We start from the raw sequence: 14,801 nt of genomic DNA, 5'->3' as shown, positions 1-14,801 counted from the left end.
CTTCTTTCTGAATTTTAATTTCTGAAACTCTGGTTTTCACTTGTGAAGAGAAATGGGTTCATTTTTCTTTGCTAGTAGCCATATAAAAAAATATTTCTAGCAACTTCCCCTATCCTAATGCTGCTAAGTGCTGGGAAATCTGGCTGGTGTTCTAGCTCATCTCCTGACAAACCTGTCCTGACTGAACTGATGCAATGGTCCATGCCTGGCAGAACTAGGTCTTCCATGTTAATACAACATATGATGCAATTTCTACCTCTCTGTAGGAGGGAAAGGGGAGCAGCTGGCTCCTCTTGAGGACTGTGATTGCCAGAATGGCTCTGCAGGCCTTGCCCAAGTGAGCAGGGAATAGACTATGAAAGGGCTTAACAAAGAATGGAATGCTTTGTGGAAAATGAAAACTGTGGGGACTAAACTAGGGACACAGGGATTTAATCATTCAGCTCTGCCAAGGAAGGGAGCTGAGTTCTCCTTGAGTTACAGGAGAACAAGAATTTTATTCTGAAATAGCAACAACAAAAAAAATGTCCTGGTTTATTTGCCACTTATTTTTTCCTCTCTCAACACAGAGCCTGTTATCGAAGACAGCTTTTCCTTCATCTGCAACAAAGGTCCCGCCCAAAGGCCTCCGACACCTGAGGCTCACTCCCCGTACTGACCCTGAGGACTCCTCCCACGCTTCTCTTGTCAACATTAACCCCTTCACACCTGAGTCCTATCGACAAACGCTCTTCCATCCTAATGGGAAGAGGAAGGCTGCAGGAGAGCTGTAAGTGAGCTTCTCTTAGGCAGCAGACTGGAATCAGACTGCTGGAAGGGGATAAGCAATGGAGATGTTCAGTATCTGGACTTATTTGCTAACAATGAATCATCTGGTTCTGTAGTATTCATTGCTGTAGAGTAAATGTTAGCAGATGTATCAAGGTAACAGAAGTATAAATAAAAATCAATCATTGCCTCTGTTCACAAAGGTAAGTGGGGGATCAAGAGCTCTCTTCAGTGCTATGGCTGCAGCTTCAGCAGGAATAAGGAGGCCAGGGGGATGATGCCTCTGGAAATGCCACTCTGTCCTGTGGGCAGTGCTGAAATTGCTTTGTGGAGGCCTCCTAAGTGAGAACAAAGAATTCCCAACCTGGGACTGCAGTCTTTAAGAGCTCAACTAAAAACTTGTCTATCAACTCTATAAAATACATGATTAGGCTGTGAAGCAAGGTTTGGAGGCTCATTTGAAAGATGTTTTAATTTCAAACCCAGTTGGATTGCTGCACTGAAATGATACACCCGACTTTCCTAATCTTCTGTTATAGGAAGGATTCTCATCCAGGAAGCCAGATTAAAAAGGAGCTGCCTCCAAAGGTGAGTGTCTGTATGTTTTCCTCCCACAGAGTGGATAAGGTGTTTGCAAAAGCTTGGTGTTTGATGGAATTTATTCTGTTTTTGGAGTAGAAACCATGGCACTGTGCCAGAGGATGAATACCTGTGACAGAAAAGGTTTAAGCTGAATGTTTTGTTAACGTTTGTTTGCGATGACAAACTTGGAAAAGGTGGAATTGTTTCCAACTGCAATAGCCAGGCTTATGGAAGGACAACGGTACCCTCTAGCCGAGCAGACTGGGATTGCAGGCAAATGGGCTCCCTGGAAAAACTACACCTGCAGAGCAAATCTGCCACCAGGCAACATCCAGGCTGCCACAATTATTGTTTTACCTAGAAGAAAGCCTCAAGTAACCTGTGAATTACTGGAATATTATTCTGCTTGATTGCACATGAGATTGAGTATGTAATATAGGTATAAAATTGTGTACTGGGAGGTATTTTTACTGCCAAGCTTCTTAAGATAGTGTAAAATACAGCTGCCTTATGAAATGCAGCCTGTTGGGGAGGGCTGCTGTTTCATGTGAACCACACTTTACTGGCTGTGAGGACCAACTCTTACCTTCTCCTCTGTATCATAAACTACAGCAATCACAGCAGTTGCTGAGGAAGCCACTGAGCAACATGAGCTGCTGTCCCTGTAAGGGATGGAGAAAAATCAGTTAGATCACTCTTGTTGTTCACTTCATGCTCCAGTGCTTATCTTTTCTCTACTTATTTCCCCTGCCAGTAGGCATCACTCTCCCAGCAGCACCAGCAGTTCCTCAATCCCTAGTGGCCATTATTGTAGCAATAATTATGTTCCAGCAGTTCTGCCAGCTTTCAATTCTTTGTGGAAAAGTGCCTCTGGGTGAGATTTCAGCGAGAATACAAACAAATACCCTGAGACCAGCTAATCTGCCATGAGCCAACAGCTGGTGCTTCAAACCTGCAGAGCCTGAGCTGATACAGAATGGCCTTGGCTGCAGGCAACCTCAGCTGCCAGGGCAGAGCTGCTCTTGCATAGCTGGGGTCACACAGAGCCAACACACCAAGCTCCTCTCCTGAGCTCAAAATGGGCAATAGATCTAAGGCCTTCTCTAGTCCTGTCTTTAGGCCAACACCTTGTTGTTGCCTGCTGTTCATCCCTGAGTGCCTCCATAAGCTGTGGGAACTGGTCTGGGTTATCAGGAGAAGGGATTTCATGGTAGTAACCCAAGGAGCTTAGGCATATACAGCCAACTAGACTAAATTTCTCCTTAACTACAATTTCTACCTCTATGGCTAACAAATCCTGATTATATAAAACCAACCAGCCTTGCAGCTTGGCCAACCCAGGGAAGGTGGCCTTAAAGTGGTCAGAAAAAACACAAGTGAAAGGTGACTTCAAGAACTGAAATGGCTGTTTCAAGAACTGGCCACACACCTGCACCTATGCCTGGATGAGCACCCAGAATGGGAGAGGGAGCAATGGGGGTGCTCAGTGACAGCAAGTGTTACACACCTCTAGAACAATGACAGCTATTGAGGCTTTCAGCTCCTGTTTGCCTTTGCTGTTTCTGTCTCTTTGCAGAGATACACTCTGAAGGCGAGCAATATGGTTTCCCGCTACAAGAAGGAGTTCCTGGAACTAGAAAAAATTGGTGTGGGGGAATTTGGCTCTGTCTACAAGTGCATCAAACGCCTTGATGGATGTGTTTATGCCATCAAACGCTCCAAAAGGCCTCTGGCAGGATCCTCAGATGAGTGAGTGTGCTTGCTGGAATCTGCCAGTTGAAATGATGGGCATGTTCTTGAGAGGTGTGACGGGAAGGAGGGAGTGTGGATCTAAAAGTATCTGATGGGGTGGCATGAGCAAGAATTGGCTACTGCTGCACACAAGTAACAGCTGGGAACGTGGGGGAAGATACCACTATACAACTATGGGATGTAAATGTCTAGGGAAGGAAGAAGCCACATGCACTGCAAAGTGGGAGGATGGAATACCTGAACACTTTGGGTCCATCCAGAGAGTTTCTTTACAATAACTGCCAAGAAGTTTATTTGACAGACACACTGCTGTCCCTGCCTTGCTGTATGGCCAGCACTACTCTTATCTGTATTGACCAGCTTGTGGTGTCCTGTAGCTAAAGCAAAGTCTTTGAAGCTGCTGCTGCCTTTGCCTCTTTAACAAAAGACTTGCTCAGCAATTCTTTTCTTTAACAGCTGCTCAGGGCGTTTGAGCAAGGGCAGGTTTTGCCTCAGCAGCTGGGAGAGCCAGTCTATCTGTCAAAACCTGAGAGAAAGGGGGAACAGAGGGGTTCAGGACTTTGGCAGGGCTCCTCTCCTGGTGCCTGGTATCCTCTGGCAGCCTGTCAGCTCAGCTTTTCCCTGTGTGCCCCCTAGGCAGCTGGCCCTGCGGGAGGTGTATGCCCACGCCGTGCTGGGGCACCACCCCCATGTTGTGCGCTACTACTCGGCCTGGGCAGAGGATGACCACATGATTATCCAGAATGAGCACTGCAATGGTAAGGGTGCACTCTGCTCAAGGCTGACATCCCAGCATGGGCAAAGTTCCCTTCTTTTGTACCTTCATGTGGGTGTGGTGGCTTACAACAAAGCAAACTGCCCTGGGGCTGCATTTCTGTGGAGAATCCAGTAAGGGTACATAATATTTAGGTGAAGCTCTGAGTGTGCTAATGTTTTAGAAGCAGTTTTGTACTGCTGGGATTTGAAAGCTGTTTCTCTGTTTTGGCTGGCCTGGAAAAGCATTCCCCGTTCTGATGCTCAGGGTTGTGCTGAGACTGTCCAGGTAACACCTGATATGAATGACTCAAGAGCTGCTGACTCAAGGTCCCTGTATCTTGGCAAAACCTCCTCTTAATGGGCGTGGACAGTGACTGGTTGGATGAAGGCACCTTGAATCCTGACTTGAAAAAAGGGGTTTACAGCTGCAGAGGAATGCAGCAAATGATGAGGCTAAGTATAAATGGGCTGCTGCAGGCAGGGTGGCAAACTCCTACTGAAGTTTGCCCTTGGCAATACCACTGCTTGAGAGAAATTGGAAAAGATGCCTTTAGCTGCCAGAGTTGCTGAAAGCAAATATGTAATGTTCATCTTTGGACTGCAGCTGTAGTCTTGGGGCTCAACGAAGAGTGGTGACAGCTGTTTGGAGTATTGCTCTAAAATTTGATGGAGGCAAACACAAAATGTGGTGCTCATTGCTGCAGCATCAGTGTACTGCTTGTGTCCTGGTGGCTGAACATCTGAGGCTAAAGGAGAGGTGGTCAAAAGTAAGCTGATGGAGACAGAGGCTATGATAGCTTCTAGCTCTGAAATATCCAAAGTATCTTGATGGAGACTCACGAAACTTTGTCGAATGTTAATGCTTTTCAGTCGAAAATCTGCTAGTGGGAACTGAATTTCCTTGTTCCACCATTCCTACACCTGCTTTCTGCATCTAAGCACAGCAGAAGCAATTAATTTTTCTGCTGTTCACTTGCAGCAGCACCAGCATCATTAAGAGGTCAGCCCTCCTGGCAGGATGTAGAGCTGTAGGCTGGAGGTAGAACTGCAGTTGGCCATCCTTGTTGAGCAGCAGGCTGGGTGTTCCAGGGCAGTGGGAAGGCTGCAGCCAAGTGGTGATGGCCAAGTTTGCTCAGGAGAGCACACAGAGCTGCTGGGGTTGGGGGTTTGTCACTAGCCAGCCTCCAAGTGTTCTGGGCAGCTAAACTGTTTCAAACATGCTGTTCCATAAAACCTCTGTCAGGTCTCAGGCTGACTGTTTTCCTCTAGGTGGGAGTCTCCAAGATGTGCTGCTGGAAAATGCAAAGCTTGGGCAGTATTTCCCAGAAGGAGAGCTGAAGGAAATATTGCTGCAAGTCTCCATGGGTCTAAAATACATCCACAACTCTGGCCTTGTGCACCTGGATATCAAACCTAGTAAGCAGAGTGCCCTTCTCCTTTGTGGAGGGTTTCCTAGTGAACCCTCAGGGGTAGGACCTGTAATAAATCCTTCTGAGTGGACTGATTGTAGTGCTCCAAAGGAAAGAGGACCTTGCCCTTGTGTTGTGTATGGTGTTTTGGTTTTTTTTTAATTTTTATTTTGATTTGTGCCACTACTGCTGCTCTAAAATTGAGATTTTTCTGATCGTTGGCAGCATTTTACTCCTGTCTCCTGACCTTTGTAATCCTAGCTCATGGGAATCGCCTGCATACTGATGGAGCAAGTAGGGCTGCCAGGGAAGATGGGCACTTCCTTATTTACTGTCCTGTTGCACAACACTTGTCTTTTGTGTGTTTAGCTACCTTGGGGGGGGATTAAGTTCCTGCAAAAACAGAAACACAGTTTCCTCTCTGCAGGATGGTCACCTCCAGGGCAATGCTTCTCCTCTGTCACATAGTTAATATTCTTAGAGGGGAACTCTGTTTTCCTACTGAAATTATGCTTCTCCCATAGAGGGCAGAGGGAGGGGAAAGCTGATTTCACTGGGATATTTTATGCACAAGATACAACTGTCTTATGCCAGCTGTGTGGCTGAATGTGAGCTGGGCAGAAAGCTGACTACTAGGTGGGAAGCATGTGCATAATTTCTCTGGCTGCAAAGCTTAACTACTTTGACAGGTAGGATTTTGACAGAGTTGTCAGGCTGCTGCAGCCTGACTGCTGGTATCACCTTATTGCTAAACTTCTCTGTCTTGCAGGTAATATCTTCATCTGTCACAAGCTGGCAGTTTCAGGCCCTGCTGGGCAGGAGGAGAGTGACAGTGAAGATGAGTTCTCTCCTGGTGTGGTGTATAAGATTGGTAGGTTTTAACCTACTTTACAGCTGGCATAAGATTAGGGCTGCCCATTACTGCCTGAGACTGCTGTGTCCTCTGGCTGAGGAATCTTGCACACAGAACTGATAGGATAGTCATGAATGCCCCGATTACTCACCAGGATTAATCCCTCTAAGAAAAGTCACAGAAAATTCATGTGCTTGTTTCCAAGTGCAGATTCCTGAGTTAGGAGCAGGCTTGCTCTCTTACTCAGTATTTCTCTGTTGGTGCCTATCAAGTGCAGGCTTTTATTGGAGAATGACTTCAGTTTGCTTCATTACATTTCAGCTGCTTGCTCTTTGTCTCAGGTGACCTTGGACATGTGACATCAATAACAAACCCTCAGGTGGAGGAAGGAGACAGACGGTTTTTGGCCAATGAAATTTTGCAAGAGGTAAAACTGTTAGAGCAGGGCAGTGGGGAGAGATCAGCTGTAGAGCAGTCATTAGTCTGACTTGTTCCTCACCTTATCTCCTCTTTCATCTGTCTGGTCTGGCTGTGAAATCTGTGAAATTAGCACTTTATCGTGAACAATAATGGTCTGAGTATTATCATGTAAATACTTAGTTAATATGTAAATACTTCATAAGTAGCTATCATTGGATTATTGCAACTATTCCCCTTGAGGGATCAGTGAGACAAAACCTTTATCAGTTTAAAGACATTTGATTTGCATATCCAGCTGAGATGAAACTACTGGATGTGATTATTGAGGAATATATTTACCCAGACAGATGCCTTGTAAAACAAACGCTGAACAAATAGTCGTGGGAGGCACAACATATCTCTTGAACTGACTGCAGTTTTGACACTCCAGCCAACAAATGGAAAGGGAATCAGAATGGAACAACCAGCTTGGATGTGTTGTTCAGATATTTAAGGGACAGTATCTGTGCTGCAAGTGGATTTAGGAACTGTTGGGCCAATGTATGAGATGAGCCTTCAGTTTGAGTTGGGCTTGGGTAGCTTATTGCCTTGTGGTGGAGGCTGGAGGTACACACGTGTTAGGCCATCCTCTGGAGTTACTGCAGTGATTCCAACGTGGCCTGCAAGGTCCTTATGGCTGGCTGAGATCCAACGTGCTGCTGGTTAGTCCTACTGCCTGCTGCTGGTGCTTTCATGCTGAAGAGCAGGAAACAGCTCACTGAAGGCAGTGCTACATACACACATTTGCTTGGCTGTTTGTTTTTGAGCTCATACTGCACCTCACCTTTGCTTAGTGCAGCAAGATGTTCCTTTCTAACAGCTTTCCCTTCTCTCTGCAGCAATACTGCTACCTGCCCAAGGCAGACATCTTTGCCCTGGCACTCACGGTGGCTCTGGCAGCCGGGACAGCGCCACTGCCCCACAATGGGGCCCTGTGGCACCACATCCGCAAAGGCAACGTCCCACCCATCCCCCAGAAGCTTCCCCACCGTTTTCTTGAGCTCCTCAAGGTGAGGATTATGGGATGGTGGCTTTTGCAGCTGGCATGTGATAGGAAGGAGTGTTAAACTCTGAACTCCTTTGCCTTCTAGCTCATGATCCACCCTGACCCAGCACAAAGACCTTCTGCCACGGCTCTCACCAAACACCCTGTTCTCCGTCCTTCCTGTGGAAAAGCTGTGCAGCTCCAGGAGCAGCTCAATATGGAGAAATGCAAGACTGCCATGCTGGAAAGGTAGGGCTGGCTTGGGCATGAAGGGGAGAAGGTGTGGGCATGACCATGCTGGTCACCAGCTTCGAATGGAGGGTGGTAGTGCTGGGAGAATGCACATGCAGAAATCCCCAGCCAGTTCCTGTGCCTAGAGCTGGGGGGATGATGGGGATGTAAAACAGGGACTTGCAGTGCCCAGGCAGCAGCTGTGCTTCAGCTCTGGCTTGAAGGAGCTGGCTGAGTTTTAACAGTGAACTCGTGCACTTCCTGCAACCACTGGTGGCGTAAAATGCTGATACAACCTGCAGCCAGTGGGCAGATGAGGAATTGATAATGCACTGAGATAGTGGGCTAAGCATAGAAGGAAGAGAAATATCAGGTGGTGGCAGATTTCCCTTGTCCCCTCTCACTGCTGTTGGCAGCAGTGTTTTGGGGTGCTGGGATCTAAGAACTGCCCCACAACCCCTCTAAGTGCAGTGCTCAGCTGGGGAGGAGGTTTTCTGTGCAGACAGAAGAGTGAATGATCTGGAAGAACAGCAAGTACCAGGAAGGGATGAAAGGCAATGGAAAAGAAGCATCTGCCTTTATTTAGGTATTATATATGTATGAGATGACATTGATCTAAGTTTCAGCACTCACAACTATCTGAAACAATGGGAGAAAAACTGAGCCAGGTGCTCCCCATACTGGTGCCAGTGTGTTGCTGATCTGATACATGGTTTTCTTCTGGTAAATCTTCAGAGCTCCTATCTTTTCAAACAGGAACTCTAGGGACAGCTACAGTAATCTTCATGTTACCCTCTGGGCTGAGAAACTGCCCCTTTCGAGCAGAGCTGGAGTATTACAGTAACCCTCTAATGCAAGATTGTTCGTAGTTTGCTTCTGTAGCTGCTGGGGACTCATGCCCATGACATGACATGGCTTTCTTGCTTTCCTCTTCCCTCGTCTCCCCCCTGCAGGGAACTTAAAGCAGCTCGCCTTGCCCAGAGCCTCATGAAGGACCAAGCCTTAGGAAGTGCCAAGTTACAAGAGTCTGAAACCTCTTCTAAGCAGAAGAGCAAGCGTCTGGTGGGAGGGAAGAGCTGTCGCTCCTTTAGCTTTACTCTGGGTTTCTGAATTTGTGCTGTCCAAAGACTGCTGAATGATGGCCCTGTGAAAGCAGAGGGTCTGCACAGACCAATGCCCCATATTCTCTCTCCCTGTTTGTGTTTTTTTTTGTTTTGCTCCCCTGTTAGTTATGAGATGTTGGCTGAGAAAAGAATGACTGACTTACGAATGTTGGATAATGGGATTTAACGTTGTCCTCAGTCTTGTTTAATTTCTTGTGTAATTGGCCTTGCTACAGACTCAGTCTAACTCTGCTGTGACAAAAGAATGACATTTTCTCTACTCACTTCCCTCTGTCTTGAGTTGGGCCCTGTTATTGGTGATTTTGTGGTCTTAACACTTGGGCTGACTGTGTTTTAGAGGGGTGATAATGGCTGTACAGGGAGACAGCATCTACAGCTGGTACCTTCTAGGATCAAGCAGACAGAGACTACGACAACCAGTTTTAGCTACACATCAGGAGCCAGGCTGGTTACACACAGCTGTCCTGGGGGGCTCAGGGTGCAGCTGGAGTGGTTTTTCCCTGAGGGGGGACACAGAGTCATAGGAAATACTTTGAGTTAAGGAGTGGGAGTTGAAGAAAAACCTTCTTTCAAATTTTTGTAACTGGGTGTGCTCTAACAGACTAGTTAGTCCCTGGTGCCCGCCTCGTTTTCTGTCAATCGGGGAGGATTCCTTGTTCACCTGGGGGAGGCAGCTGCAGGGTGTTGGTAGCTGGGTCTGTCTGTACCCAATTCCCCTCCAGTACCTCGCACGTGGTGCGGCTGCCTGCCTGTGAACTGCAGCCTTTCGGCAAAGATGAGGGCAATTACAAAGGGCTCTTTCAGCTTTTTAGAGTTGCCCGTGTTGATGGTTGTATGTATTTCGTGTTTGAGATCTCATACACGCTTCCCCCTCTCCCCGCTAAATGTAACTTTGGGGGGTCCTTGTCGCTTGTTTGAGTTGGTTGGACAGAGCGCTGCACTGCTCTGAGAGAGCACTTGGTAACTCGCTCATTTCCAGCTTTTACTGGTTTGTTTTACGATGTTGCACATGCTGGCTTTTAACTGTTCGAGCCTATCGTTTAGTGCGAATAAAGGTTTTATCATTTTTTAACGGATGATGGAGTGATGATATTTTGTTGGTTATTTTTTTTTCCCCCCTCCTCGACCTCGGGGTCCCGCGGGGGCTCGGGGTGCGGGCGCTGCTCGGGTCTGGGGCGCGTTTCCGCCCGGAACCCGCGGCCCGGCCCTTTCCTGTTCCGGCCGGCCGCGGGCGCAGCGCGGCGGCGGCGGGAGCGGCGCGGAGGGCGCGGGCTCGGGGCTCCGTGGGGCGCTGCTTCAGCCCTGCTTTTCCCTCCAGGCGCAGGCTCGGCGGCAGCATGTGGCGGCGACCGGCGTGGCAGGTAGGGCCGTGCGGGCCCGGCGCCCTCGGGGCGGCGGGGGAGCCGCGGCTCCAGCCCCTGTGCCCCGCCGGGAGCCCGGAGCGGCTCTCCGGACACGGAACAGCGCTCCGGGAAGGGGAGGGGCGGACAGAGCCGAGCGCCCGGAGCCCTCGGCCGGCCGTGCCCGCTGGGCCGGGGCCCCGGCCCTGGGTCTGCCCTTGGGGAGAAGGAGCTCTGGAACCACCTGATCGGGGAAATGAGCCCTTTTTTCCGGTTTCTGCACCTGGATCTCTGGCAGAAGTCTTTCTGGGTTTTCCCCCCCTCCCACCCCCCGCCTCTCTTCTAAGATGGAATATTTGCTGGTATATAGCTTTCCCCCTTGTAGTACTAAGAATTTTGTGTCCTCGATTTGCCTTGGCAACAAGGGTGTCAGTGCATCCACTGCTCATTCCAGTGGATGGATGTACTTTTTGGAGCAGAACCATCAGACCTGTTTGTTTCCAAAGGCTGAAGCTCAAACAACTAAACCTCCACTCTCCTGCAAATCTCCTCCCCTCTTATTTACATATTACAGAAAAACAGTAGTTACTGCATGTCTCAAAAATAATTGCTGGAGGTGTACCTTTGGGCCACACTTTTTTCTAGGCACTCTTTGATTTAACCAGATGTTCTTTAAATAATCTTACTAGCTTCATTTGGCTGAATAGATTTCTCTCCTCAGGTCCCCCATTAGTTACCTGGCAAAGTACATACTTGCAGAGCCTCTGCCAGGGCTCAGAAAATAAGTTGTGAAGGCTTGTGAATGCTGTTCCTAGTTTGTGTCTTGGAAACTGACATTTCTCTGTTCCTTCAGGCGCTCCGCCAGTTTGTAAGACATGACTCTGACACGGTTAACTCACTGGTACTTGAAAGATGTAAGTACCCCCGAGATGCAATTTAGTTGTTACACTCATTGTGTTTATCTCAGTTGTAGGACATCTGAAATAGGGCAGGAGAGAAGCAGTAGGAATGGTGGCTCCTCTGTGTAGCACCTAAGATTGTGTTTCAAGCCCACAGTCTTGAGTGGCTTCCTGCCTGGTCTCTGTCAGGTGAAGCAGCACTTTAGGGGGGAAAGAAGAAAGCCCTGATGAAGACTGCCATAGAGCAGATAGTTGTGCTTTATCTGTGGTAGTGGTTTGGCTCTGCTCTTGGCATGGTTTCTAAACCTGCCTTCAGGTCTCTTGTGTGCTTGTTTCTCACACTCCTGGGGCACTTGTGTGTGTGCTGCTGCCCCAGCAGGGTTTGCTGCAGGTGTACTTCAGCCTTCACTATTCACTTCACATGCTCATTGTGCACAAGGGATACTTCCCTGACCTCTTCCAGTTGTCCTTGAACATGGAGAAGGAAGGGATAGACTGTGTCTGCCTAGGCCTGGTAATGGTGTAAAAACTGACTCACTCATTCAGAGGATGGAGTACAGTAATGCAACTTTGTTTCAAAGGTACTGCTGTGCATTGTGCTTTATCATTATGAAACAAATAAAAGCCACATAAATGCAGTTTAGTCTCCAGTGATACATGGATGTATCTGGGAAAGAGATGGAACAGAAAGAATAAGGAACCTTTGGCTTTTTAAATCAGTTAGTTCACAGTGATAATGACAGTACAGACACAGTCAACCATCTGCTGGGGCCTGAAAAAGCCAAATGTCACAAGAACGTAAAAGTGCTCAGGAGGTGCAGAAAGTTGTGATCTTGGCCCTTGAGAAAAGCTGCTGACTGAGGGCTTGCCATGCTTAGAAGCATCATAATTCACCTGTGTGTTTGGTCTCTCTTGTTTCAGCCATGAATCGTGTTCAGCTGCTTGGTCGGGTTGGACAGGACCCTATCATGAGGCAAGTGGAAGGAAAAAATCCTGTTACCATATTTTCCCTTGCAACCAATGAGATGTGGCGGACAGGAGATAGTGAAGTGGGCCAGGGAGGTGAGTCTGCACAGCAACATGTCCCAGGTCACGGCTGCAGGGCCAGCAGCAGCACACTGGCAAATCTCTGGGGTGCAGGAAGGTTCCTTTGAGCTCAGCAGAGATGCTGGTGCATTTGTGTGTGTGTGTGTCTCACTGATGCCCAGCAGCATGTACTGATCTGCTGTTGGCCTTCCTCAGGAGGAGAGGAGAGTGTGCTGAGTGGGCAGTTTGTCACTGGTGGGGGGTGTGTCAGAGGCACAGCAGGTTCTGTGCTCTTACTCGTGTTTCAGGATGAGAAAAATAAAGAAAAGATAATTTTCTTAGTGATTCTGTCATCAGTTTGCATCTGCAGATGTCTCATTCTCTAGATTCTATTCAGTGTGTGGAGTGTCTGAGGGTAAAAATGTGGGTGTTAGAATGGTGGGTACTACATGAGGGGGAAAAAATTAATACCATGAGCACTGTCTTACAGAAAAAGCAATGTCTTGGTTTGAACTGTGCTTCTGCACAAGAATTTGTTTGGACAAGGATGAGTGGAACATTTAGTTCTGGAGTGAAGTGGGAGATGGAGTGCTACTATACTTCTGTTTTCAAATCACTTCTCATAATTTGAGAATATAAATGTGTTGAAACTAATTTCTGAGTCTTGTGTCACAAAGAGGATTTGGCATCCAGCTCTGTTACTTCTGTGTACCCTAGGTGATGTCAGTCAGAAGACGACATGGCACAGGATCTCTGTCTTCAGACCTGGCCTCAGGGATGTCACCTATCAGTATGTGAGGAAGGGGTAAGTGAACAACAAATGTGGCTGAGGATTTAATGCCTTCATAATGGATTACTGTAATAATTATGGTGACCAGGAACTGTAATAAGATACAGGTGGCATAAAACAAGTTAGCAGAGCAGCTACAAACAACTGATGCAAAAGCCTGTGTACCTTGAATCAGATTCTGAATTCAGCCTTTTCATCAGGAAGTGTAGTGATAAGACAGAGAGTCATGGGCTCCAAGTGAAAGAAGGGAAATTCAGGTTGGATATATGCATGTAAACCTTACTGTCAAGGTAGTGAGGCCCTGGCACAGGTTGCCCAGAGAAGCTGTGGATGCCCCATCCCTGGAAGTGTTCAAAGTCAGGCTGGATGGGGCTCTGAGCAGCCTGATCTAGTAGATGGTATTCCTGCCCATGGCCAGGGGTTTGGAACCTGTGGTCTTTAGGGCAACATTTTAAATTCAATCCCAAATTGATTACAGAGTGGAAAACAGCAGCACAGTTCTCTGACCAAAATCAAATTCTTGTTTTTTTTCAGCTCTCGAATCTTTGTTGAAGGGAAGATAGATTATGGTGAATATACAGATAAGAACAATGTGAGGCGACAGGCCACAACAATTATAGCAGGTAAGGAGCAAAGCACCAAGGTGCCCTTTGCCCTTTTAAAATGAAAAGAGGGTGAAGGACCTCTGAAATGAAGCTTGGTTTGTCTTCATCCTCAGTATCCACATTCAGGGATTTTGAGAGAATGGATAGTGTGTACCAGCAGATTTCCTCTGGCACTGCTTGTGAACACACAGAAAATGAGAATATCCAGTTGCAAACTATTGGTGTTGTTTGCTTATCCCACAGAATGGATAAGGAGTAGACTTGTGCCTTGAGATACAACAAAGAAAACAAGGAAACTCAACTTTTTCCTTTAGCCTTTAAATACTGAGCATCCTGCAGCATCTTTATTGTGGATAGAGCTGCTCCTGTGTTGCTTTTGAATAAGGGATAAATTAATTGGGTAGTAAAGCAAACATTTCTGTTACAGAACTATGTCTAAAAAAACTAGAACAGAGGAAAAAGAGGGGAAAAAAAGGAACAGTCGTATTCCTGGATTTTTCTGCAGCCTCTTTAAATGCTAGCAGTGCTATAAATTACTGGAAGGGAGAAGCAATTCTCTTTTTTTAATTAGTATTCTCCTAATGGATTCTTGTTCAAGAGGCCTAGTCTCAAGGCACTTGAGAAATTCCTTAGGTTTGATGAAGTAGGAACTTCCCATAGTCCTACAGGCTGTTTACATGGTATATAGTATAGTATATAGTGCAGAGTGAGCATGACAAAAGAAAAGGGAAATAAGCTGTAACTGATGGAGATTGTAGTCAAAGAATTAAACCATTATTTTAAAATGTTTTTAGTGTCTTTCACTGTTCAGCAGCTTTTCATCAGCTTTAGCACACTTGTTTCATGGTACGTGTGGCCACCTTGAAGTGTCTGCTTTCAGGGGAGGTAGAGAAGGAGCCTTGTATTGGACACTGTTTTGTTTTATCAACTATTATTCTGTTCCAAAATCCACATCTTAGCAACTTCTTTTAACACAAATACCTGGGCTTCATGGTGTGAAGGCTTACAACAAGGCAAAACAATGCTTAAGATTAATTTTTTAAATTTTTTTTCAGATAATGTGATTTTTCTGAGTGATGGCTCGGTGAGAGAAAAGGTGTGATGTCCCTTAGTGCTTGGATCCAGGCCATTTCATTCCTTTGGTTTTTCAGTGCTTCGTAATTCTGTAGTCACATATATTGCTGTAGTTTCTTTATGAAATAAATAAAATGTTTGTTACCTA

At 46.8% G+C, this 14,801-nt stretch overlaps 1 protein-coding gene across 4 annotated transcripts in view; it reads left to right on the top strand.

Annotated features, from left to right (window-relative positions):
* Positions 1-14,801, top strand: part of WEE2 (WEE2 oocyte meiosis inhibiting kinase) — a 22,246-nt gene extending 7,445 nt beyond the window's left edge. For 3 of the 4 annotated variants that reach the window (XM_071422466.1, XM_071422465.1, XM_071422464.1), the window contains exons 3-12: positions 570-769; positions 1,308-1,356; positions 2,927-3,099; positions 3,739-3,860; positions 5,128-5,274; positions 6,037-6,138; positions 6,462-6,547; positions 7,419-7,589; positions 7,671-7,813; positions 8,749-9,995. In XM_071422466.1, coding sequence (XP_071278567.1) covers positions 570-769; positions 1,308-1,356; positions 2,927-3,099; positions 3,739-3,860; positions 5,128-5,274; positions 6,037-6,138; positions 6,462-6,547; positions 7,419-7,589; positions 7,671-7,813; positions 8,749-8,905 — 1,350 coding nt within the window. In that variant the 3' untranslated portion in view covers positions 8,906-9,995. Of the gene's footprint in view, positions 1-569; positions 770-1,307; positions 1,357-2,926; positions 3,100-3,738; positions 3,861-5,127; positions 5,275-6,036; positions 6,139-6,461; positions 6,548-7,418; positions 7,590-7,670; positions 7,814-8,748; positions 9,996-10,243; positions 10,281-11,112; positions 11,174-12,079; positions 12,221-12,901; positions 12,990-13,508; positions 13,598-14,634 lie in introns of those variants that run through there. The other variant, XM_071422467.1, reaches the window with a different exon arrangement.

The sequence above is a fragment of the Agelaius tricolor genome, unplaced genomic scaffold, assembly GCF_023055355.1.
Source record: "Agelaius tricolor isolate 1412-34295 unplaced genomic scaffold, bAgeTri1.0.p SCAF_3, whole genome shotgun sequence".
NCBI classification, from domain to species: domain Eukaryota; kingdom Metazoa; phylum Chordata; class Aves; order Passeriformes; family Icteridae; genus Agelaius; species Agelaius tricolor.
This window is presented reverse-complemented; position numbering and strand designations above follow the sequence as displayed.